The following is a 27,695-nucleotide window of genomic DNA, read 5'->3' on the forward strand; positions in this document are numbered from 1 at the left end:
GTCGGATGTATAAGTGTCGTAGCCTCGGTTATAACGGGAACAAGGACGTTAAACCCTATCAATCAATCAATCAATCAATCAATCAATCAATCAATCAGACGTATGTATAAGGTCTTGTCCAAGGACACACACAACACCGGACAGTTTGTGATATCCGATTCCATGAGAAAACAAACCGCCCCGGTGAGGTATCGCACCGCACACCTCAGATCTTCCTGAATTATGCAGTTGCGCGGTAAAAAAACATATAGAAATTACGAGATTTGAAAAAGAAACATAAATCTGATACCAAAACCATAACACTAGTGTCCAATATCAAAAATCTTTATAAAAAATTAAAGATTTGATTTTATTTTTATATCTAAATTTGATGTATATTGATTTACATCAAAAACATTAGTGCAGATCTTCATATCAACAACAGATTTATAAACAAAACAGACATCTGAGTAAATAAACTTTCTGAAGTTTTCAAGCCTTGATATACAATAATTATCTACAAACTCACCTCACAAGTTGTTCTTATAATCAACAAATTATATACAAAAAACAACAGCAACCAGTTTTTTTTAAGAAAGAAATCTTCATCAGTCTAAAATGTGATGTTAAAATAACTTTAGCGTAAAATTAAATATCAAAACCCGAAAAAATACATCCTCTTCATAATAATGATTTAATGATGTTAAAGTTACTGTTAACGTAATTCCGAATTTTAAATAACGGAGGGGGGGGGGGGGGGGGGGGGGGGGGGGGGGAGGAGGGAGGGGGTCTGGATGAGGAAGCCGAAGACAGGACAGAGGTCGAGGGTTGGAGAGAAAGGGATGAGGTTGATAGCCAGTCAAATCCACCCGACCTTCCAAGGAAATTCTCTGCGACTTCGGATAGTTTCATGTGATGATTTGGCGAGATATTGGATAACCTTTACTGAGAATATCTAGGTTATATCGTCCTCGAACCATTCTAGCACTAAGAACCACAGGGATTTGTAAGTAACTATAGTACATTTGTATGCTGCAGAAGACTTCTCCCACGGAAGCAATGTTACATGCCCCTGTGCAAAGAACACTCATTTCCTCACCACAATTCAATACTCACGTCTGACCAATCACTTAATTTTGTCAATATGTCAATAAAATATGTTTTAACAAAACTAAACTTTAACCAAATAACAGAACAAGTTGTTCATAGATAATAATGTATACAAAGTCGATTTATCTTTTTGATAATTGATCTTTATGTCTATTTGAAGGTTCTATTTCAACAAAAGTTTCAAAATGAAAAAAAAAAAAAAAATTATTTTTATTTTTTTTATCCATCAAATCAGGTAGAGTTCTTTTTACAGAAATAAGAAAAGACAACCGACATGCAGAATAATCTTTATAGCGTGTCGGAAACCTAAATTCCCAGTCCCTGTGTAAATGAAATAATAAAACTTGAAATTGAATTTTCATATTTGTATTGATATATTATTTTAGGATTGAAAAGGAACACAACTTATTGTGTACAATAGTTCATGTAAAGGAATTTAGATACAAAATTGAATGACCTCGTTTTGGATTAAACAGAATCAAATCAAGAACTAAATCTGCAAGTAGATTTATAATTAGGATGAGACACAGGGACTTGGGGCATGTTCCTACCCAAGACTTCTTTGTATTATATGTGAATATCAAGGGACGTAACTCACCAAATTATACATAAATTGATTTTGGAGTTGGAAATTTATTCCATGTATCTGCGCGTGCAAGAGATATATTAAACATGTTAACTGGAAATGTAAAAGTACATAAATTTACGTTATATTTACATTTTTGTAATACAATAATGACGTCATGATTATAACCAGTGAGCTGTTAACTTCACCAACCGAAATGGCTGCCACGTGTACTCTCCGACATTTATTGAATGACAAAATCTTATTCAATTTTAACTACAATCTACCTAAACAGCGAAATTTGAAACAAATGTAGATATAAACAACGAATATCTATTATTTATAGCTTATATAAATGGCATACCTTTGTAAGTAAACAAATTGCGCGATCATCAAATCTGCCTTCAAATATGTGCTATTTATAGAAATTAGAAGTATAATATAAGCAGTGCAATCAAGAACATGTCCATTTAGCATAAAAATGTCGAGATATTTGTTACTGGCAAGAAATGGACAACAGTATATCCTGATGGCACATAATAAACATTTAATTCACACTTACGCTTTTTTTTCTTTTCATTTTGTGAATTTATTTTCATAAAATATGATGCAAATCAAACAATATGTAAATTGAAGATGTAATTCTTGTTTAATTTCTCACAGAAAGGGGATAAAAAGATAATGTTATTGTGGAATTATATTCTGTATTGTTCCTAAAGGTGACAGCCTTTCCCGCCAAATTGGAATCAGCTGTTTTGTCAATCAATTGTCGGGCTGTTCCGTCAGTGCGTATAACGTACATTTAATGACAATAATTATTTATTTTCAAAGTACACGTAGTAAAAAAAACAAGCAAAATGTTTATATAAGATTTTTTTTTTCTTTTTTCTTGTTTACTATATGCACAATTTTTTTTTTTTTATATACAGCAGTTATTTCAACATGAGACCCTACCTCGTGTAACTTAAAATATATGTAAAAATAATGCAGTTTACAAACCAGTAAACAACAACAACAAAAAAGAAAAAAATATATGTATTCACAGTAATCGTAGTGTATACTGAAAAAGTTTGAAAAAAAATGCATCTAAAAATATCGCAATTTCCGAATACACGTGAAAATAAAAATGCGTAGTCAGTTAAAAACATGAAAAGAATGTCGTCGGGATTCGACCTAAGGGAGACAACTCTTATTGTATAAAATGTCAATGTTCGTTGAGCAAACTGTCTTATGGAGGGATCAAAATGCGTTCTTGGAGAGATTTAATTTGCGATGCTTTCTGGAAAATTTTCAAACAATTTGAGCAAATATCTCCCAGAATGCATTGCAGCCCAACCTATGTAAACATTTTTGAGCGGATCTGTGTAAGAGTGCATTGGGCTTTCTTCTCTAACATTCAATGCAATCTAAAAAAAATATGAGGATCTTGAATGAGTGTTAATGTATTATGAAATTCATTAAAATATGTCAATAATTGCATTTGCCATGAGCATTTTTTATTAATTCCATATTGCTGTGAGAAAAGTGTCAGACGGTATTTATGATGTTATTTAAGGATTAACTTGAATAACGCACAAAAACGGAGATAACTCTAGATAAACCGCAAAGCGGTTAAGGATGAGAACACTCTCCGGTTTTTAGTGTTATAACTCCACAGCATAAAAAAATATTATATTCCTTAAGTTAATCCTTCTAATTCATCAATACACTGGAAAAGTTCACTTCATTGATAGGCCTTTTTCTCTTACAACTCATTATCTGCTCCATCCACCAATCAAAAGCGGCGTTACAAAAAGCGACGTCATTTTTTACGTTATGGACTGATAACATGAATCTATAAGCCAATCAAAATGCTTGTTACAAACATGATTCAATCGTAATAAGATAATTGGAAAATGTCAAAGTTTCCTTATTAGACTTTCTAATTTCGATTCCACCACCACAACAATCATGTGACGTCATCGTGACGTCATTTATATATTACGTCAAAACTAGTGTAATTTCACACGTGTCTAACATGTTATGATATGGCCGTATGATGTGACATGATACGTCAGTCACGTGATAAATTGTATTTGAGCAGGACTAAACATCATTTCTTATAATCAATATAAAACCGTTTATCTTGATGGTTGGATATACTCTAACACATATGGAGATTTTCTGAACCTAACAGTTGTCATTGCGGTAGAGATTTCGAGTCATCCATTCCGTTACTCTTGGCGAACACTTCGTTTTCCACGCCCTCCTCAATGGACGGTATAGAGACCTTGGGATCACTGGAGACAGATGAGGAGCTCTTTTTCTTGCTACTGCCAAGTGCATGATGGAAACTAGATATGGACGATCCTTTCTTCTTTTTATTTCCAACCTGAACGCTGACGATAGCTGTACATGGCAAAAAAAAAAAAAAAACTTACCATCACGGACCGCCAAGAGAATTTCAGTTTTCTTTTTAATTTAGAAATAAAATTAATAACAAATTTCCAAATTAAATATTTCGGAAATTTAAAACAAGATTTTTGAATATCTTAATTTCTGAATTATTCATTTCTATATTTCTAATGCTTAGAAAAAAGACAATAGGTTTCCAAGAAAAGCTCGTGGCTTCCTTTTTCTGATGATGAAAATTAGTTTCTATGTTCAGTTAAGAATCATTTGTTTATTATTTTGTCGTAAGAGAATGACTTACCGAGTCGTTTGTCAATGTCCTGTTCTGACAAACCCGCGCTGACGGCCATCTTCTTTACTACATCTATTCCGTTCTGTGAATACAAGGAGAATCAACAATATTCAGCATCAAAGTTTCCCAAATACTTATACTTCAAGATCTTATTAAAAAATCAAAAAATATCAAAAAACAAAAACAAAACAAGCAAATTGTTGTTGACATAATTTTCATGAGAGAGCGTTCAGTTAGAAATAAAACATTGAAAAAAAAAGTTTATAGTGAGGCGTATTATAGTGATGTTCAAATATATTTTTGTAATAGGCTTATTATAAATAATATTCAGATAACAAGAATTTGTAGGAAATCATGTTATGCAACTGCAACACATATTTCATCGTGATATGTCAGGATGTGAACAGTTTACGGAAATATGATTGTTTACCGTCAGCGACTTATTTTCAGCCTTTGCTTTCTTAAGGTCCACAGATACTTGTTTCTTCTGTTTGTATAACAACTTCATGCGGAAATGTTCGTGATCAATGACTGCTACAACCAAACCTTTAAAAAACGTGAAACACAGAGGTCAAATATCAGGTCAAAAACTGAGGTCAAATACAAATTCGAAATATTGAGGTCAAATAGCAGGTCAAAAACTGAGGTCAAATATCAGGTCAAAACTGAGGTCAATTATCAGGTCAAAAACTGGGCTCAAATATCAGGTCAAAAACTGGGGTCAAATTTCAGGTAAAAAAACTAGGGTCAAATATCAGGTCAAATATCAGGTCAAAAACTGAGGTTAAATATCAAGAAAAAACTGAGGTCAAATATCAAGTCAAAAACTGAGGTCAAATATCAGGTCAAAAACTGAGGTCAAATATCAGGTCAAAATCTAAGGTCAAATATCAGGTCAAAAACTGGGCTCAAATATCAGGTCAAAAACTGGGGTCAAATTTCAGGTAAAAAAACTGGGGTCAAATATCAGGTCAAATATCAGGTCAAAAACTGAGGTTAAATATCAAGAAAAAACTGAGGTCAAATATCAAGTCAAAAACTGAGGTCAAATATCAGGTCAAAAACTGAGGTCAAATATCAGGTCAAAATCTAAGATCAAACATCAGGTCAAAACTGAGGTCAAATATCAGGTCAAAAACTGAGGTCAAATATCAGGTCAAAATCTAATATCAAACATCAGGTCAAAACTGAGGTCAAATATCAGGTCAAAAACTAAGGTCAAATATCAGGTCAAAACTGAGGTCAAATATCAGGTCAAAAACTGAGGTCAAATATCAGGTCAAAAACTGAGGTCAAATATCAGGTCAAAATCTGAGGTCAAATATCAGGTCAAAACTGAGGTCAAATATCAGGTCAAAAACTGAGGTCAAATATCAGGTCAAAACTGAGGTCAAATATCATATCAAAATCTGAGGTCAATTATCAGGTCAAAAACTGAGGTCAAATATCAGGTCAAAAACTAAGGTCAAATATTAGGTCAAAACTGAGGTCAAATATCAGGTCAAAAACTGAGGTCAAATATCAGGTCAAAATCTGAGGTCAAATATCAGGTCAAAACTGAGGTCAAATATCATATCAAAATCTGAGGTCAATTATCAGGTCAAAAACTGGGGTCAAATATCAGGTCAAAATCTGAGGTCAAATAGCAGGTCAAAAACTGGGCTCAAATATCAGGTAAAAAACTCAGGTCAAATATCAGGTGAAAACTAAGGTCAAATCTCAGGTCAAAAACTGAGGTCAAATACGTAAGTTCAAACACAGAGGTCAGATATAGAGGCCTGATATAGAAGACTAACACAGTGGTCGAAATGAAGGTTAAATACAGAGGTCAAACACAAAGGTCAAAATAAGAGGTAAAATACAGAGGCCTACTACAGAATTCAACGACCAAGGTCATGATAAAAGGTCAATCACAAATGTCAAACATAAAGGTCAAATACAGGTTTTTCTCAGGTCAAATGAAAAAATAATAATATCTAAGTAGCTTTACGTCGATAAAATCAACACAAACAGCTGTATATTATCGGTTTTAGTTAACGAAATACACAACTGGCACTATGCGGAGGTCGAACGTAAAATACAAAAGTTTGGAAAATATAATTAGCTTTAACTTAAAATAAACATGGATAATAATATATTGAAGCTGTTTTTATTTAACAAGATACATCATCGGCACTGTTGGAGGTTTTATTGAAAAGTAGTCCACACTGACATTATATATAATACATATAGTTTGTATTCTTAAATGACATCATGTGACTATTGTTATTTTTATATAGATAATATATATATAAGCGTTATGGGAAAATTCGTCTATAACTTGCTAACTATGTTAAATTAATGGCATTACAGTATATCGAGGTTTTAATTGTACATGATGGGCGATGTATCGAAGTTTAACTGTAGTCGTCTTTTACTTACTATTGACCACTCGGATGACCCTCCACGGAACCAGGAAAGCCAGAATGACCACCATCTCTCGGACATGCATCCCGCTCATTCCTTTGAGAAAGACAATATCGACCACAAACGAGGCGATCACCACAAAACCGTCAAACATCTGTACAAAATGGCGGAGAAAGTTAGAGTGAGATGCAGTACAAAATGGCGGAGAAAGATAGAGTGAGAGGCAGTACAAAATGGCGGAGAAAGTTAGAGTGAGAGGCAGAAGTATTTCTACCAACCGATACAACCGTTACAGGATATAAAATGATGATAAATTGTCAGTTTTTATTTGTTTAGAGTAGCTGTGATATGTTTATTTCCAATGAAAATAATTTTCTCTTCAATCGCGATTTTGCATTGAATAAAGGGAGATAACTCTGACAAATTGTTTGTCCTATATGTTGTCAATTCAAATTAATTCAATTTATTTCCAAATGCTACATAGCATTATAAGATTCCAAGATACATACATGTATATATCATATAGCAATTCATGCATACAGATTAGACGAGTTGAACTGACCAAATGCTGTATCACACAGGGTGTCAGATTAGACAGGTTTGTAGTGACTTACCTCCAACTTTCTTTCCAGTAATTCTTTTCCCAAAAAGAAAACCTTCAACATCGTCTGAAAACACACGAATGAGTATATTTTAATTCAAATTTATAGCAAAGTCAGATAGATTCGTCACCGATAATACAAAAAACAACCCCGCCTCTCACAAATAATTTGTAACATATTTGAGCTTCAATTATTTTACTTAAATGCATGTAGTTGTGTTCAGTAAATATCAAGTAATCACACGTTGACGAAATGTAATTATTAATATCTATTATTTCAGGTCATATGTCTACCTCAAGAAATTCTTCTCTGTTTTCGTTGGTCAAATATCATTTAAAACATTATTTCAATAAAAAAAACCTTTTAAATTGAATACTAACCTCTACCACTAAAATGGCCAGAATTGCTATACTAGCTTTATGAAATCCGTGTGCAAGGTCCTCTTCAATCGAGTGCGCATGGTCGTGGTCGTCATGGTGATATGTACCGTTTCCGTCGATAGTAAGTGCCATAGGACTTCCGGCGCCCGAGACTGCCCGCCGGCGTCTTTCTGAAATGGTCGTAGCGTTGTCCGTCGATGTGGTTGTAGCGTTTTGGATGCCGTTCGGGTTTGAGGTTGTAGCGTTTTGGATGCCGTTCGGGTTTGTGGTTGTAGCGCTGTACGTTGATGTAGTGGTATCGATATGAGTGCCATTCGGATTCGTTGTCGTTTGACTTCCGGTTCCGTGTGACGTATCCGTAACATGCATATCGTGTGACCCTTGACCCCATTTTACGTCAGCATCTAACATCGCTCTATATAGCAAATTTATATCCGTGTTTTCCAATGGAGCCAGGTAGTCGGGGTATATCTGTTTCATGTGGATAATAAAATTCATCTCGTTCTTTTCTGCTTTCTCCAACACTCCTATAAAAAAAGAAAATTTGTCAAAAAATCATAATCACAACCAACTCTAAACAACTCAAAGCAAATTTAGTCTATAAACACCTTTTTTACTGGCGCCATTACGCCAATTTCATAAATTTCACAGTGAATGCGCGTGCGGAAGCACCTATAGAAGCTGTTAATGGTTGAACTACGTATACACGAGTTCATCACAGAATTCCAACAGTACATAGTTACGTCACCAATGAAAAAAATAAATAATTAAAAGTCTATATTTTCGAGAAGCTCGAGAAAATGGTGTAATGGATGTATGTGACATAATTTTGACAAAAAATAACCAATTATGACATTTGGTGAGGTTGATATGATGTTATAGTGACCTGGTAGGATAAAAATAACCGAAAGTGAAGCCCGATGGTAATATTTTATATCATACTAGGTTCGTATAACACTATATCAACCGAATCACAGGTCCTTGTTTTTTAGATATGAAACTTGTTTGCAAATGGATGGAATTGCTTTTAATTCATCTTGATAACAGGCAATTTGCATTGGCCGTGACGTTTTGACTCAAAATATAAACATTGAGTTAATATCTCAAAATATAAACCTCCACGTGACCATGTTTTCGCCAATGAGAATTGAGAAAAGTCGGATAATCTGTAATATGTATAAATAAGCATAAGCTGTTGAACTTTTTTTTAATAAATTATAAGAAATCAACATGTCCGTCTGACAACGAATCGTGGTAGTAGATTTATTGCTATCGTGGAACTGGGGACTCAAGTAGACTTTTTCTCTCGTTTATGTACATGTATTCCTATCTATAGTAAATTGGGAAGAGGCTCCGGGTCAGCAAAAAGTTTAAAATATAAGAACTTTTCTTCTTGTTACATATTATGTTATTAAAGCAGTCACGATTGTATGTCACCAATGGCTAAAAACATGTATGATAATGATCTATAAAGGGGCCAACCAACCAATTGTTTTCCCATAGACTTTAGTGTTAACGTTTTGGAGTATTTCATTCAAATTCTTGAATTCAATATGACAATTATGGTTTATGACAAAAGTTTAGGGTCTGATATAACACCTAATCAAAAAAAAAAGTTGGGTCCTTCAGCTCAAATTTTCTCCAGGGTAGCCATTTTGAAAATGGGTGAATTTCGCAGTAAAAACTCTAAAAAAAATCTTAAATGTTTACCTGTTAAATATTATTACCTGAACTTTTGGGAAAAAATCAATCGGACCTCCGAAATTTATATCAACATTTCTTATTGATAGTTACCTATCAGGCTACATATCTATTTTCTCGCTTCATAACATACTGGCCAATCAGTGGCTGCCAGACATTTTACCTTTGGTTCAACTTTCTATACACAGGGGCTGTTTCAAAAAAAAAAAATTTCAATTGGTTGGTTGTTCCCTATAAATCTCGATATCTGTCGTTTTAGGTCGAAACAGACCTGAGTTCATAAAAGTTCCCAATAGTCCGTCGCGTGAGATTTATGTTGATATTATCCCGAGTTTCCTCTGGCCCTGACACCATGTCTGGTGTAGGACAGGACCAGAGGAAACTCGGGCTTTGTTTATATGTACTCGGTAAACAGTCCACGTGGCAATTTCGTGTAACGACGGTGTTAATTTCGTGACAGGGATACTAAATGCATGGCTATGACGTCATCGGGGTATAATTTATCTCATACAATTTGGATTAAATAACGATTATTTTCCTTTGAAAATGTTCTTAAATTTTAATAAAGTGAAGATATGGAACTGTGATTTATATATAAACCCTTGACATGTACTGCATGTTCTAAAATAACGTCCCTGATCTGTACCGCATGTCTGGTGGCGTGCGGGCAGATTTACATCTGAAACAAAATCCTTTGTCGGTTTCTTGTTTATTGTTTACAAAAAATGGGGTCATGATTTCAAGACACCTTAGTATATCTGACACCCTGTGGTGATATGCTTTTTTTTATAACTTCTTTAAAAACTTATTAAATATTACATAATGTGTTCATCTATGTTAAAAACTGAACCAATGCGTAAAAAGCCTATCTGTGTCAGGTCTAAGCTAGCTGTACCAGGATCTTGCAATAAAGCTTTATAGAATACCAAGGTCAGACCACAGGGATATGAGAATTCATGCAGTCTATGTGTATAAAATCACAGGGGCATGGTAATGTGTTGCAGTCTAGGTGTATAAAATCGCAGGGGCGTGATAATGTGTTGCAGTCTAGGTGTATAAAATCGCAGGGGCGTGATAATGTGTTGCAGTCTAGGTGTATAAAATCGCAGGGGCCTGATAATGTGTTGCAGTCTAGGTGTATAAAATCGCAGGGGCCTGATAATGTGTTGCAGTCTAGGTGTATAAAATCGCAGGGGCGTGATAATGTGTTGCAGTCTATGTGTATAAAATCACAGGGGCATGGTAATGTGTTGCAGTCTAAGTGTATAAAATCACAGGGGCATGGTAATGTGTTGCAGTCTAAGTGTATAAAATCACAGGGGCATGGTAATGTGTTGCAGTCTATGTGTATAAAATCACAGGGGCATGGTAATGTGTTGCAGTCTAGGTGTATAAAATCACAGGGGCATGGTAATGTGTTGCAGTCTATGTGTATAAAATCACAGGGGCGTGATAATTTGTTACAGTCTAGGTGTATAAAATCGCAGGGGCGTGATAATTTGTTACAGTCTAAATGTACTATAGTGAAAACAGAGTGTGCCATTTTTTATCGAAATTAAAAGCAATTGGCACCAAATACGGCAATTGGCTGTTTACGTAGGCACCTGTAGATAACAGAAATTCAGAGTCTTGATATAAATCCGAAATTGTGGACACAGGGACTTCATGTAAACCCCTGACTTGTGAACACAGGGACTTGATATAAATCCGAAATTGTGGACACAGGGACTTGATATATAATCCGGACTTGTGGACACAGGGACTTGATATATAATCCGGACTTGTGGACACAGGGACTTGATATAAATCCGAAATTGTGGACACAGGGACTTCATGTAAACCCCTGACTTGTGAACACAGGGACTTGATATAAAATTCGGACTTGTGGACACAGGGACTTGATATAAATCCGAAATTGTTGACACAGGGACTTCATGTAAACCCCTGACTTGTGAACACAGGGACTTGATATAAAATTCGGACTTGTGAACACAGGGACTTGGCATAAATTCGGTTCCTGTCAATACAGGGACTTCACATATGGATTTGACTAGTGAACATGGTATAGGATTTGTAAATACGTGGTCTTGATATGAACCCGGGACGTGTGACCACAGGGATTTGACATAATATCCGTACCTTTGAGGATGTAGATATCAAGGATTAGCTCCCCTAGAACCAGGATACAGTCCAATATATTTAGCAGGACGATGCAAAGTAGGACTTGTTTACTGTGGAGGACTTTCTCGCCTTCCATCCGTACCCTGTGAATAAACAAAACAAATAAAAAAAAATGAAAGTAGGTTACTATTTCATTAGTAAGGTCCCGCAATGAATCCGTCTCTAGATTAAATGTCGTTGGCTACAATGATACTAATACAAAATAAGAAGCTATGGTGAACGAAATCGGTTGAGGATTTGTGATCATGTGTATATTTTGGTATTTTTTATTTTACGGGAGAAGACAAATCGTTTTTTGTTTTTTTTTTATTATTATTTTTGAATTTGTGCCTGATACCATTTTTATGTTTGCAAATAAAATATGGTTAAATCACAATCATGACATATCTTCCTTTTTTATTTGAGAAATGGTGTGAGTGACCTTTGACCTTTCAATGTGAACGGATGCCTTCCAAAAAGTAAAAAAACGACCTTGACCCTGGGAACTGTATCACAGTGTATATTCATTTGCATGGTATTGTGTAACGGCCATATTTTTTTTATTTTATTTTTTTACAGTATATTCTCAGTTCTATTTTAAGCGACCTTGACCTTAGGAACTTTTTGAACCCCTCATTCCCATCTACACATCACAGTTAGAAGAACGTTAAGATCCAGAAAGTTCGGCCCTCTGGATTCTGAGATAATCTCCGGAAACCAAAGTTCTGACGGACAGACGGACGGATTACTAATAGTGCAGGGCAAAGCGGGCGTCCTTAAAACAACAAAATCAAGGAGGTAAACAAACAATTAAATAATTAATCATCAAAAGAAACAGCTAAATAAATAATAATTTGAAGAAAAAAAACGATAAAATGAGCAAAAACAAAAATAATTGTATCTGGTCCCGATCGATTGTTGCGACAGGTGGCGTTACTGGTCAAGATGAAGTATGTGATTGGTCAATGTAGCGGTAAATGCAAAATGCAGATATGCAGTTAAAAACGAAACAAAGTTAAGATTGAATGCATGCTGAATAAGTAGATTATCTTTTCAAATGACACATTAATAAAATTATATTCCTGATTCTAATGCAGTCTTCTTTTTTTGTTGTTGAACACATACTTGCCAACGGTCGATTTCGGTTTCCGGTTTTCTCTGTCGATGGCATGGTCGAGTTTCTCTTCAGTCTGAGCTAATATGTTGGAGTACGTCCTTGCAAATGCCAAACCACCTTCCGCTAACGCCTGTTAACAAAAAATATTCGTCAACATTTATACAAGTGTACACGTGTACACGCGTATCTATCTGTCGTACGGTAAAATAAGGTAGTTCAAGTTCAAGTTTTTTATTTGCCAAAAGCCCTAAGGCATATAGGTATACAAGATATATAACATTAAACATTATATGCAATACAAATTTGTACAGGAGAATGTTACGTACATGTACATGAAAATTGTTCGATATAAAATGATCTACACTAATCAATTTTGTCTTTTAATGAATTTCTCCGCTTGTTACATGTATATGAATTAAATAAATTCAATTATCTTTTTAATGGATTATCTTTTTAATGAATTATCTTTTTAATGAATTATTTTTGTGATATACAAATGCTTTCATATTTTAAACTTCCGATACTTTTTGATATGTCACCCTTCAGAACATGAAGACGATGACAGATAGGATTAGGATGAATTAATAATCCTATAAACAGATTTAAAATCGGCGAAAAATAATTTATTTTTGATGATCTAACTGCTACTGGTGGTCATTTTATCAAATAATTGTACATAAAGGTACAAGATATCACTAGTTTTCAATACAATTTGAGTGTCACATACCCAAAAGAATGAATTAAAAAAACTATAAATGTATATCGGCGAACAAAATGGGTGGGTACACAGGGGTTTGACAAATTTCCAACTCCACTGTTGTAGATGGAGTTACGGACGACAAGTCCCTGTGTGATTGTAAAGTATATCAACTTCACAGTAAGATATCTACATGTAAACGGACAAATGAAATGTGCATCAAGTCCCTGTGCAATTGTTAAGTATATCGACTTCATGGTAAGATATCTATATGTAAATGTTTATAAAATGACAGCTAATTGGATGCAAATTAAAAATTGACACATTCATGACGTCATTGCCAAAATCGATGTAAATTGTGGTTTCAACTCACCCTCAATCCCCGTTCCGGCCGTTTTCTTTTCCAAAACATGATAGATTTTTTCTTCTTCTGGGAAGCTTCAAAACAAACACAAAATAGAATTACATCAAAATAAAATTAGTACCAACTCTAATTAACTAAATTACTTTCACAGATAAATCGGTATATTTATATTAATCATTAATATGACCCTCTGCCTAGATCGCAAAATCACAAATTCGCTCCAGACAGAATTGAATTTATCTATTAATAAACACAGTGTACTCCTACATTTCCTGACCCAAGCTTCATGCACTTTGAAGTCCTGAAATCTGTCTTACCTGCACTGATAGTAAACGTCTGACCTATCGTCATTTTTGTAGGTTTAAACAGAAAATCTTATTTCGCAAAAATCTCGCTACTCGGCGAACTGTTACGTGGTGACTACACCTGGTAAGCTTGAGGTACATAATTTTATAGTGATGTGTTTTTCTACCGGACAAACTGTTTATCCGTGTCGATTTCTCCAGGTAAAATTCGCGATTGCTTATTGATTTCATTGTTTGGGGCCAATTTATTGAAGATACTGTTCGCTACGCGCTAATCGATTGTCTAACGGAACGTAACGCGCTTTCATTCGGACTATTGACCGATGTAATGCCTTCGGGACACATCGCATTCTAGCTATTCACGGCGTTGACTCAAAAGAAATACCTTCCGACAGTATGTAGAATGTCTAGACGTCATTACGGGGCTTTCAAAACAACTGTGTAAACAATGTCACGTGGTTTTCTTTAGTATACCACAGTTTTATCGGGTGTATCTCTGAACGCCAACATTTTGAAATTACCTGTAGGGCAGTTTGTTTTGATAGTGATTATAGTCTATTTCCTAAAAGGAGTCCCAATGCCAACAGGTAAATTTACCTGTAAAAGTTACCTGTTGATACTTATATTTACCTGTAGGTAGAATTAAGCATTTAAAATCAAGTATTTATATTATATTATTTATCATATATATCTAATTTCAAAAATAAAAAACGACAATATAATATCATATGTATGAAAATTGTTTTTACGTCCAAAATTATCATTTATTTAATTATATTTTAGTCTTAAAATTTCATTTACATTTTATTTATTTATTTATATTTTATTTATTTAGATAAATAAAATAGTTAAAAGTAGCTGCCTGTATAAAAAGGGGTGCTCAAACAGCAATATACATGTAAATATAATTTCCCATAACAGGCTTGTTCTATGAAACAACAAGGTACAGATTTAATTACTAGTAATAACTACTGTGATCACGTGTTCACCATCTTCTGGAAAGCTTTGACCAGATTTCATTACAGCAGCTGTTAGAGTGATCATGAGTTCAATATCAATAACAACAGGAGCTGTAATAACTAAGTGAGGTAAGTACCCAAGCTGATAAATAATGTTATATAAAGCAATATCATTTCTCAAAATTCATCATTCAGGTTATTGCTCTCTATCTGATTGCATCTGATTTTTACCTGCTACTATCATAGCAAATGCTCAGTTAAATCTGAAGTTTGTTGATAACAGACTAGGTGGTCAGAACTTAGCACATGATGGTCACCTTTATAGAGTTAAATTCAACCGTGGTGAAAGGTAAATTATAATTATATGTTGATAATTTCTAATTATCATGGTTTTAATATTGTCAGCATTATCTGCATCCATGATTAAGATGAAATAATGTAATCTAAAGTAGCCTTATACAACTAAACAGGTATGATCTGTCATTGAGTTTATATATTGATAACATGTATATTTATTTTCATTTTCAGGACTTATTGGCGTTGTACGATCTCCACTTGTCAAGCCACCGTGAACACCCGGAACCGGATACTTGTAGGATTTGGACGACATCCACACAGCCACCCTGCCAACCATGCCACCATCGTCGCAAAGGAAATTATGTCCTATGTCAAGTCCCGAAGTCAGAGAGAAGTCAGACCCATCCCATCCATATACCAGGAGGAGATAACCAAGCTGCGTGATGGTGTGTAAGTTTCTATTTCAGATATTTTAACTTTCTCTGTGTAAGTTTCTATTTCAGATATTTGATCATTTTCATTTCGATATGAACATGTGATATTGCCTTATCTGTATTTGCATTATTAGTGCTAATAAGATGTCTATGTGTACAATATCAATCAACTGATATAGATATATTAGTGCTGAGATTGCTGTAAAAAACTAAGTAAAATAGTTAATGCTGTAATGGAACTTTAAGTGATACAGTAAATATATTTATTGCTATTTTATTTTTTTAGATATATTCTGTATTACCATGTTAAATGCATGTATGTACTAGAGAAAAAGAAAAAAAAATCTGCTGTATGCTATGTGAAACACAGGTAAATCTCAGGTGACTGTACAGGTAAAAATAAGACAACTTATATGAAGCAGTATATAATTACCTTCCCATTGTTTCCTGAAACAACACCTACCTATTGTTAAAAAAAATGTTGGCGTTCAGAGAACACCCCGTTTTATCCCTTCAACACCTCAATCATTGTCCACGTGATCATGACGTCATGCGGAGAGAGTAGAAATTGTCCTGTTAGGTTTTTTTCGTTGGCATTAAGCCAATCATGTGACACTGTTCACATTCTCACCTATGATCACACAATCGACCTAATTTGTTTTCTTTCGCATTTGCAATACATTTGAATTTTTGCGATTTTGTCCCATCACAGGGACTTTGCATGAATCCCAAACCTTACATGTATATTGTACATGTATTATAGTATCACACATATATGAACCGGGGGTTCAGGATTTGTGCCAACTCCCTGTGAAAAATGAATTGGTCAACCAAAAATGTTGTCAGTGAGCTAAATCAAATCTCTCGAATAGTTATCTTCAAAAAGAAATTAGATTGCAACGGCTAGGTTTCGGAAACAATTAGCTAGCCTGCAGACTGTTTTTGTTAAAATGCAATGACTCTCATATGAGCTTTGCCTGTGGTGCAAATCCCACTGCATGATAATCTACAAAATAAAATATTGTGAAATAAATAATAAAACTTTGAGTTTTTTTTTTTTTTGTTAGATATATTCGAGGATGATTGGATCATGTTGTAAAGTTCAGGTTTTGTTTTTTGTTTTTTTGTTGTTTTTTTTCTCAGATAATTTGAAAAGATTTTTCAACAAGTCTTCTCGAAGTATCAAGCACAATCTTTATCGGGCTGCAGTCCAGATATTTTGAAGAGTAAATTTGAATTCTAACCACTCTATAAGGAAAATAACTAATTCCTGAAATATTTTCATTGTATATTCCTATTTAATAATCTTTGCAAATGAGGCTACTGGAAAATGAAAAATCTGCAGCTGTAGACCTCATCAACTCGCCACAAACATTCTTAAATATTCATATTATTTTCATAGTGGAAAACTGTGTTTTATTTTATATTTGATATCTTGTAATTCAGAAATTGTAAATAATTTTATAAGTTCAGGACAGGGTTGTAAGACTGTAAAACTGGTTTACATATAATCTTATAACACAGCTTATTATCCAGTTCTTGTCATGAAAGATTTTATCAGTCGCTCTAATTAGTGTCTTAAGAAATGGAACAAAGAATAGCTTTCCATGCCACAGATTTTATTGCTCGAACCCCTAATTCAAATCTGTTGAGCTAATGATGTCGGGTCTTTTATCTAATACTCGCCTTTGTCCAAACCGGACACTGGTTTTGGCATCTTTGTACATAATTATCCCAAGGTGACTAATTGCTTTTAACGTAAGCGTGTTATGTAATGTATAAGGGCCCGTCCGCCCTGGTTCATGGATTTGTTTGTTTTACCATTTAATTGTCCATGCGATTGCGCATGCTCACCTGTCCGGAGACGCTGTTTCGGTCAACTGTCTTGGTCACTTTGATTCGGACCAATAAAGAAGACAGACCTCTAAAAGCAGTTGTCTCTACATTATGTTTTACAGGTGAGCACAATATTTTTATATTTTGTATGTTCAATTTGTTATAATTTGCTATATTTCAAATGTTGAATTAATGTACAAATTATTATCAATGATATCCAAAACTATGATTTTTAATAGGAAATTAATTGATATTTCAATTAGTTTGTTTCCTGTAAATCTTGTCTAAATATTATGTGTATTATTTGTTAAATCCTACACTGGAAGCATGTTTGTTATTTAAAATATGAATCTACTATCTTTGGATCATATTCCCAGTAGTTAGTAATTATTGCAAACTTGGCCACTTTGTAATTACTGGCATACAGCCAAATAACTTAGGCGGGTGACGCGAGTTACCCCCCTTTGTTGTTCAGCGCGTTTCCTGCGTTCAAGATAAATGACAGTCTGGGAGAGGAAATCTCAAGTGTTTTCTAAAGTAATAGACATGCTGAAGGTTGGATATATGTTTTATAAAACAGGTAACTGTTGTTATAAATGTCAATATTGTAAACTTGATTAATACAGTTCTTTCTATTGTCGCTGAGAGCACAAGAGGCATCACTGGCTATAGTTTGTACTGTTAATCAAAGTTTATTGTTCAGGTTTATTATCTGCTTATATGCTTTAAATTTTGTTAATCTACTGATGTTATATACAATATGAAATGTATCGAGCATTTAGATTTTGTCTCTGTGGGCAAACATCTCTGTGGATACTATATAAGTAGATTATTAATTGATAATATCTAATTAGGGATAATGAGACAGCTCCTCTGTTAAGAAAAATAAATTAAAGTTGTCTCCCCTGTTATAGAAAATAGATACTTCCAGATAGTTGAATGATTAATATTTATCAGAGATATCTCTGTAGAAAAGGCCTGATTTAGAAATATGGCTACTATTATTATTTGATATATAACATACTGATTGATCTATAATTTAAATTACCACATATTGAAATAAACAGGTTAACTTACTACAGAATACTCTAATTTGTAGATTTTCCTTAGGCGAATTAATTATTTGCTTAACATTTGATTACAACTTTTACGAATAACTATCTTCACTCATAACTATTTTATTCGGTTAACAAATTATCAATTTCTCCTCTGTAATTTCAGTGATTTTCTTATTCATCAATTTTTATATTGATAGCGCAATACATTTGTTTTAAAACTTATTAATTACCAAATGTTTTATAATTCAAGTCTCTATTATTCAGTTATAACACTTAGTATGCTACATATATTATTGTTCCTATTTAATGTGCTAACAGGAATTAAACCTTTATAAACCGGAAGTTACTTTCATAAACCGGAAGTTACTTTTATAAACCGGAAGTTAATTTCATAAACCGGAAGTTGCTTTCATAAACCGGAAATAACTTTTATAAACCGGAAGTTTTCTTGTTTATTGTAATGAAACTTAATTAACTTCAGATAAGTACCTTTTAATGAAATTTAGTAATAAGTGACAATATTCAGCAAGGTTAAATGTTTAAAATATTACAAAACACAGAAACAGATTATACATGTAACTTAAGTTATCATTTTTAAAAGTAAAAATATCCTTCATCACCCCTCTTACTGTCAAACGAGTTCTACCATATATTTGAATGTTTTGCTAATTTTCCCCAAATTGTGAAAGTCAGTTGTGTGTAATCATTCTTATTTCGAATAGTTTTGTAAGTTATTATGTCTGTTGTTTCCCTTCGAATTTGTAAAAATCAATTGAAGCTCATTAGATGTTGAATCTTTATTTGAATTTCCTTTTATGTACATTTGATATGTGTCATTGATTGTAAACACTGAATTTGTGTCACTTTGATTCGGACCAATAAAGAAGACAGACCTCTAAAAGCAGTTGTCTCTACATTATGTTTTACAGCATTCAAAAGAACAAAAGTTCCCGATGAAAACTATCCTCGAGAATATGTGACATGTATTTTAACTTTGAAGACTTAGTGCATTAAGCTTAAAAACTGAAATAACGGGTTATTTGAACAAGTCCGTAAAAAGTTTGTGATAGAAAATAAAATAAAATCTGATTAGTTTGAGTGCAAAATAATACATTATAATAATCAAATATAGGATTTGTGAAATAGGCCCATTCAATGTCTTTGTCAAAACGAACCCTCTTAGCTCGGAACACGATTTTAATTTATATACTAATTTAAAATACCCGTTGCATGTATATATGATGTGAATTCGAAATGTGATCCGTGACATTTCTTAGTCCTGAGAGGATACGACAGCTACATAAATTATGTTTGGGATATTGTTGAAAGTTATAGCGACAAAGTTCAAGGTCATATTTTATTTAGACACATACCACATCTCTGAGGCAGTCATGCGTGGAATTATTGCACCACAGAATGAATATCGGATATCACGCCACATGGGTCAATACTACCGGGCAAAAGACTTTAACTTTATTTAAATATAGCAAATGTTTAGGCTGTGATGTAGCGACGACAACAGGGGCCTGAGAATTTCTTACATGCCATGTGTATTTGAACGTATCATAGCCACAGGGGCCCGATAATTTCTTACATGCCATGTGTATTTGAACGTATCATAGTCACAGGGGCCTGAGAATTTCTTACATGCCATGTGTATCTGAACGTATCATAGTCACAGGGGCCCGATAATTTCTTACATGCCATGTGTATCTGAACGTATCATAGCCACAGGGGCCTGAGGATTTCTTACATGCCATGTGTATTTGAACGTATCATATCCACAGGGGCCCGATAATTTCTTACATGCCATGTGTATTTGAACGTATCATAGTCACAGGGGCCCGATAATTTACTACAGTCCGTGTGTATTTTGATACGTGTCACGTGGACTTTAAAATGTGTCTTGATATCAAATTGTTTTTTTAACAACAATGGCATCGCCCGGATGGTCTTACCGTAGAGGGGGAGGGGCGGAGGGGGCGGAGTACCCGGTATGGTAGATGATTCTATAATGTTCACGTCCAGTCGTGGAATCGAACCCCGGTCGCCTAACTAGGTGAAATGCGAGTGTGTTACGACTCTGCCAGCCGACCACCCATGCAGTCTTAGTTCATATTACAGTGTAGAATTCGGAGAATAATTTACCCAATTTCTTTATTTATTTTTATCTACTTGATTTCGCTGACATAACGCCATACTTACGGAATAAATAAGTGCCCCCCGATGTCATTTTCTATTATGTTCGGTTTCCTCGTCGTATATGTTTCACGCATGCGCAACTCTTTCACAATACAATGGACGTTATCAACGATACGAATTACATCACTACGCGTACGGTAATCAAACTACAATGTTAAGAAGTAGCGAGATATAACGCGCTATTTACAAGCGTCACCGTGCACAATACGTAGTCATTGAAACGCTTGACTTGTCGTTTCCATGGGAAATTTACAATGTGTGCTAGACGAACACGGAAGGTGGTCATCTAAAAGACCGATAACTTCATAATTTCAAAATATTTTTTCAAAAGAGTTACCATGTACATGCAACATTTTCTTTTAAACAAAATTCAGTTTGATATCTAAAAATGAAATTCATTGTTCGCTAGGAGGTGTAAAATCAAAAAAATGCATTTTTTAAGGATTTTTTTATCTGTTAAAGGTACACGGGTTCCAACAACTACACCCAAAATATTGCTCTATTTTGAAGAAAAAAAAAATTGACACTATGACACACTGTAAATTCACCTATCACAATTTGAATGATAAATTTTATCTGTGACTTTATCAACATGTTCTGGATACGTGATAGAAGTGACCTTGACCTTTAACTGGTCGTTTTCAACCTCGATACGTCTTTGTCTATCCCCTTGGGTGAAATCCAAACACCAGTGCTGCTTGTATTATGATAGTAGGACCACCATTCCACGCTGGCCATTTTCGCTATTTCTTTCACACGTAGAGTCCAAAAAGTTGGCTAGACTGGAAGACGTCGTGTGATAAAATCAAAATTTAGTTTTAGTAAACTAAACGTGCAAAAGCAAAATCATACTTGTAGAAATATCGACCACCATCTTACTTTTTCTCGTGACCTAATTCAATAAAGTTACCCTGTCCTCCTACCAGATAGATCTCAAATGTTGAAGGGAAAATTGATTAAATGGAATAAGAAGAAATAGATAAAAAATATTTTACAAGACGCACATCAACGAAAACAAAACTCCTGATTATATAATCGTTCAAATTTGCTTTAACATGCGTACAAACTAGCGACCTTTGACCTTTGTCGATGTTCTGCCTACAGCTAAAACAATGCGGTACACAATGCGGTTGTTTGTCAACAATGAATTATCGATTTTTCAACAATAAACTGTCCACTCAAAGATTAATTTATGGCATGTTATAATAAGGAAATTAAACTCTATTCAAACGGTATAACACCCATTACCGAAGCGTTCGGCAACAAACTACAACATTCCTTGAATATCCATCTACAGAAATACGTGTATCATATTTTTCTTCATTTTCTTAAATTTGGAATTTATGGGTCTGATTACTTACCAGCTTCTATGAACGACAAACCTACAAAATATATTCCCACAGAAAAAAACAACCTCCAGAGTGTTTCAGAGACTCAAGTGATTCCAAACCACAGCGCAAAAGTAACGGTAATTATGTACATAATATTGTATAAACAATGATGTTTCCATACACGTTGTGTTTATATTATATAACCCAGCGCGTGGCCGTGTTCTGTTTGGAGCTAATGTTGTTGTTGTGCAGATGTATCTTCTTTGAAAAAGATGCATTGTCCGAAACTCTTAAGCCAGGAAAAGTATGACAAAAGTTCTCATGTTTTGTTCGAATTAGCGAGCGAAATAGATCGGGTCGCTTTATAGTGATTGTGTCTTTTCGTAATCTTGATTCTGGTGCTTTAAAGAGATGAACGAGTTTTGATATTTTTGAACTTTGAACGGCAAAGGTCTAAAAATCCAAACATCCAAAAACTCAAAATCGCGAAACGATTTTGGATATTTGATATTTTTGGTTTTTAGTCAAAAACTAAAAAAAATCTAAAAACTTTAAATAGTTTTGAAATTTTAGAATTATGGTTAAAGCCTTAAAAATCTAAAAACTCAAAACAATTTTGAAAGTTGAAAATTTAGAATTTTGGTCAAAAATCTAAAACTCTAAAATTCTAAAACATTTTAGAATTTTGAATTATTAAGTGACTAGCAACCGTCCAAAAATATATGTGTATTTTTGGCAATGCCGTTTACAATCTCCCACAGATATTAAAGCTACATGCAGGACAGAACAAAGTGAATTCAGCATCGTGTGTTGGTGAGCACACGTCATATTGTAGCAAGTATATTTGATAATTGGTTAAAATTTGAGTTTGTATTTCAATATCAATTTATTAAAGATGAATAGGCTGTCTGTGTGCCTGCTATATGGTGACCAATATATCCAAATATTGAAAAGAGTCGATGTTTCGTTGCAACATCCTGTTTGGAAAGGAACCTTTATCAGCCAAGGAATGCAACAAATATTGTACATGATTGTAAATATGATGAAATACATGTATGAAAGCAACGTTATTTTCAAAACAGCGATGATGTCCAAGAAACGATGATGATTTAATAGGTTATTCACTCTTTATATTATTAGTTTTAACACATAATAGAATTACATTATTTATTATGTACGTATGGACGTATAACATAAACACATTCATGTAGTTACTAATCGAATTTATGACATCAATATAAATATTTATCATAAATATTGAAAACCGATAAATCAAAAATACTGTATTAAAAAAAATCTTTTTTTTTTTATTGCGGCGGCCGTACATAAAAACATTAAAAATGGTGCTGTTAGGTTTATTACCGTTTATTTATTAAGGAGAGGTTCATCAAATACGTTTTTAAGATTTAAATGAAAATTAGAGTGAATTAGCTTGAGGAATTCTAGCAAGGATTACAATTTCAGTCGCTGACTGTGTTTGTATTCCTTTAATCTGACTAAATTATAACACAGGCGTCCGTCAACTTTACTGGACAAATTAATAAAGCAAGAAAGATAAAAAAAAAAAAAAAAAATTATTGTTTAGGAGTATACATGTGAAATCAGGTAACTGTACGTTTATTACTCTCTGGAGATGTTTCTCTCTCCATCGACGATAACACGAGGATATTCCTTGCTGTGAAAAATGCTAACGTAGCATGTACATATTTTGTACATCTATTATTTTAAATTATTATCACATTTAATATATATTTACAACCAGATGGAAGCAGCAAATCCCACTTTCACATTGTTGTCCCTTTTTCTTAACTACGATATGTATACACGTAATTGATTATTTGATCAAATTCCAACTGATGTTTTCACATGAGACTATAGTGTCATTATGATACGATGTTGTGTTTTATCATGTCTATACTGTAATGTAACGTCAACCTATATATATATATATAGGTGTCAAATTTATTTAAGTACTTGACACTTGTTTCTGATTCCTTTATGTATCATTTATACATGTATGTTGTATATACGTGTATATTGTTACATGGAAATTGACAAATAAAACACAGTTTTAAGAAGTAACTTTTCAGGGGCATTTAAAGGTAATCTGTTAAAACATGACTAAATAAATGAAAAAACAAATAAACTATAGCCTGGTCAAAATGACACAAGTTCAAATTGACGATTACTGAGAACCAGGATATCGACTACACCAGATCTATGTATACAAGTTTATTTGTTTGTTTGCTTGTTTTATTGCCCTAAGAACAGACATGGTCATTTTGAGACGGATCTCGTTGTAGTAGTTGGTGACTACCTTACATGCCATACAGAGCAATCAGGGTTAAGTGTCTTGCACAAGGACACAACTACGCCAGTTTATCAGTTTCCTGAGCTTCCGAGATGTTAGGTACATTTACATGTAGATCTGTGTTCAGATCAAAAGTCAGAAATTTTACCTGGGGACCGTAGCATGTGAGGGCCGTTTTTCTTACACGCGTTTTATTCTAGATTTTTCTCAAAATAAATGTTTACATTAAGATAGACATATATATGTGATACACACCTTGTACAAAGTTAGCAAACCGCTGAAATACGACCTAGTCATATAAAAAAAACCTGTTACAAACATGTATTTGATCAACTTCATTGCGCGGCCGTACATAAAAAGATTTAAAATGGTGCTGTAAGGGTTTATGACCGTTTACAATAGATTTGTTTACACAAATATTTCACCACACGTGTTTATGATGTAAACAACACTACCTGACTGCGTAAATTATATTATACCTACATGTATACTGATATTTCACCGTACCCAGAGACGAATTTAGATACCTACATGTATCTCGAAAGTAAAAAAAATCGACACAGATTCACATGTTGGTTTAGATTAGGATATAGAGTTGCATATTTCAAAGGTAAATTCCCACAAATTTGACGATAAACTGCAACCCTCACTGCATATCAATCTTTTTAAACGGCAATAACGCAACAGGGACTCTTTAGATATGTGACGAATTATAGGTCAATATATTTCTACAGAACTTGTCGTAAAAATTGTAATTGTATATAGCAAATCCCAGTTATGTAGAAATCTGTTTGAACACATAACTCTCAACGGGTTTAAGACTACTTACATATCCCGTAATCGCCGGCTCGGTTTTGCTGTGAAACGTCAAGTCAAGTGTGGCTAAGTTACACGAAACATAGATATGATCCCTTCGTAAACGGAACATTTGACGGTGGACCTTTCTGCTGTTTTTTTTCTTTCTTTTTTTCGGTTTCATATATAATTTGATATGACAAACATGCACAATTGCTTCTTTGTGCATTAGGCTTGCACCGTGATAAGAATAAATAGAGGTCAAGGTCATATAGCTGTCTGAAAGCATGCTATGGGTCTATTTCAACCCGACATCGGTTCGGCAGTTTTATAGAATAAATAAGTTTCAAACCAGTTGAGGGGGTTGAGGGGGTTGAGGGGGTGGGGGTGGGGGTGGGGGGTGGGGGGTTACTTTAGCAATTCTTTACACAAACTTATTACTGGGATGCCTGTTCTGTTTTGGGAAATTTTAAAATTTCACTTTTAGATTATTATATATATATCAAAATTTCTTTTAGAAAATGACAGATTGCCCTGGGAAGCAAACAAATAATTGTAGTAAAAATCTAAGAAACTAATAGTTGTGTGCAAAACATCGTCGACCTGAGACGAAATATTCATGGTGCGGTTTCTTAATAGTGATCAATGAAGATTTCTAAACTTTTAATGACGCAACTCTGTAATAAATCACTTCTACACCTACGTCAAACAAACATTCTGACGGTTCCCTAACGATTTGATGAACGGTTCCTTAGATTTTAATGATACATCATGTATCATTTCTTTATTATTTGTACGTAAACTTATTTATTCTCGAACCTCTAAGCTGGATTTTTTTTTTTTTTTTTGACAAAATCCTCTTTCGATTTCGTGTGGTAACCATATTTACCTTTAATTCAACTACTAGTATTCAATCCTCACGTGACCCGAAGTTGGCCGATTTAAAAAAAGAATTATTTGTTTATTTTTATATACCTCATTTACTTTTCATTTTAGCAATGTTACCCTCTCTTCTGATGGCATGTTCTCCTTTTGTAAATTTTATTTATGTACAGTATTTTACAACAATTGCGAAACAAACGTAAGTTATACCAACTTCTATTATCAACCTTGCTGGTCAGGATAAAGCAAAGCGCGCGAGGGCATACTGCAGGAGGAAAACGGAAAACCACGTGGTCGAGCAGGTGACCACATACCGTTTCACGTCCGATCAGGGAATCGAACCCCGGACGCCTTGGTGAAAGATAAGTGTGTTACAACTGTCACCCGACAACCTGGAAATATTATTTTAACAGGATATGCCCCGATATCCTATGCAAAACGTATTCTATTTTGTAAATAAAATCCGTCTATTAATTACATTGTACATTTGTATCTTCAAGTTTTTACTTTAAAATGTTATATTATACCGTAAAGCCTATATAATGATGTAGTACAGAAATGCTGCAGAATACATAAACATATAAATTACCGAGGAATAAAGTAAAAGAAAATGCCTGTAATTTAATTCCCAGTACCTGAGATTATTCACAAGTTTTGATAGAATAACTCCTGTTTTCTGAGTTTCTTAAAACTGAAAATCGTTAAAGAAAAATTTTATATACATGTAGTATACTTACTTAAATGAACCGGGTAATCCTTCCTGTGATTTTATAATTACTAAAATTATCACTTTTTCACAAAAAAATTACAGTCTTTGGAATGTAATTACTGTTTCCGAAATTTGACTTCTTTAAAATTCTTCATTTAAAGTCAAATATTCTGCGATGTTTTCGAAAACCGTGTGCGTCTACGCTCCTGTACGGTCCATCACAGTAGTGGCAGGTATGTATTTAGTTAAAATTGAATTTCTACTTTCCAGCCAGCCCTCCGATCTATAATAACACTCGGTAAGGAGGCGCTGAAACGTCACCTATATAATTTCCGGACCTTTATTCTCGCTTGGGTGACTTCTCCCTGCTAGTGGCCTATACATGTATAGGGTGTCTTCCCACTCAGCCAACATATCCTATTTTAACATTGGGGGTAGGAACAATAGAGAACAATAGGCACTAATTACAGGTAAGTTATAGCCTGTTTTGGAGAAGTACTTGATTCTCAGGTTACCTGTGTTACCGGTATTACCTGTGCTACATGCTGTTATCAGTTTGTAGATAATGTAAACTAAATGTATATGTATCACAAATACTTTTATTATATTAAAAAATTAAAATAAAATAACTCAAATTTTCATAAATTACTGAAAATAATTCATTTTTCTATATCTTTCATTGTTAAAAATTTAATTTCACACTTTATCATAATTATTGTGTTTTATAAATAAAACAGAAAATACGTTCGTTCAATTTTAACCTTTACATTGAAAGGTCACATTATCAATACGTTTAAGTCAACGTTACCGGT

The 27,695-nt window shown here is 33.9% G+C and overlaps 1 protein-coding gene across 2 annotated transcripts; it reads right to left on the reverse strand.

The window, feature by feature from the left end:
- Positions 1-581: 581 nt before the first annotated feature.
- Positions 582-27,183, reverse strand: LOC117335611. Of its 2 annotated transcripts, none has more exons than XM_033895733.1 (10): positions 26,912-27,183; positions 13,774-13,838; positions 12,712-12,833; positions 11,566-11,690; positions 7,726-8,252; positions 7,358-7,411; positions 6,759-6,897; positions 4,768-4,883; positions 4,347-4,419; positions 582-4,042 (listed from the first exon to the last, which is right to left on the reverse strand). In XM_033895733.1, exons 2-10 carry the CDS (start codon positions 13,810-13,812, stop codon positions 3,834-3,836), a joined length of 1,404 nt encoding a protein of 467 aa, XP_033751624.1. In that variant the 5' UTR covers positions 13,813-13,838; positions 26,912-27,183; the 3' UTR covers positions 582-3,833. The 2 variants fall into 2 exon arrangements, with proteins under 2 accessions (XP_033751624.1, XP_033751623.1); XM_033895732.1 differs by lacking the exon at positions 26,912-27,183 and adding an exon at positions 14,082-14,351.
- Positions 27,184-27,695: the final 512 nt, after the last annotated feature.

Source organism: Pecten maximus, chromosome 10 (genome assembly GCF_902652985.1).
Source record: "Pecten maximus chromosome 10, xPecMax1.1, whole genome shotgun sequence".
In the NCBI taxonomy this organism is placed as follows: domain Eukaryota; kingdom Metazoa; phylum Mollusca; class Bivalvia; order Pectinida; family Pectinidae; genus Pecten; species Pecten maximus.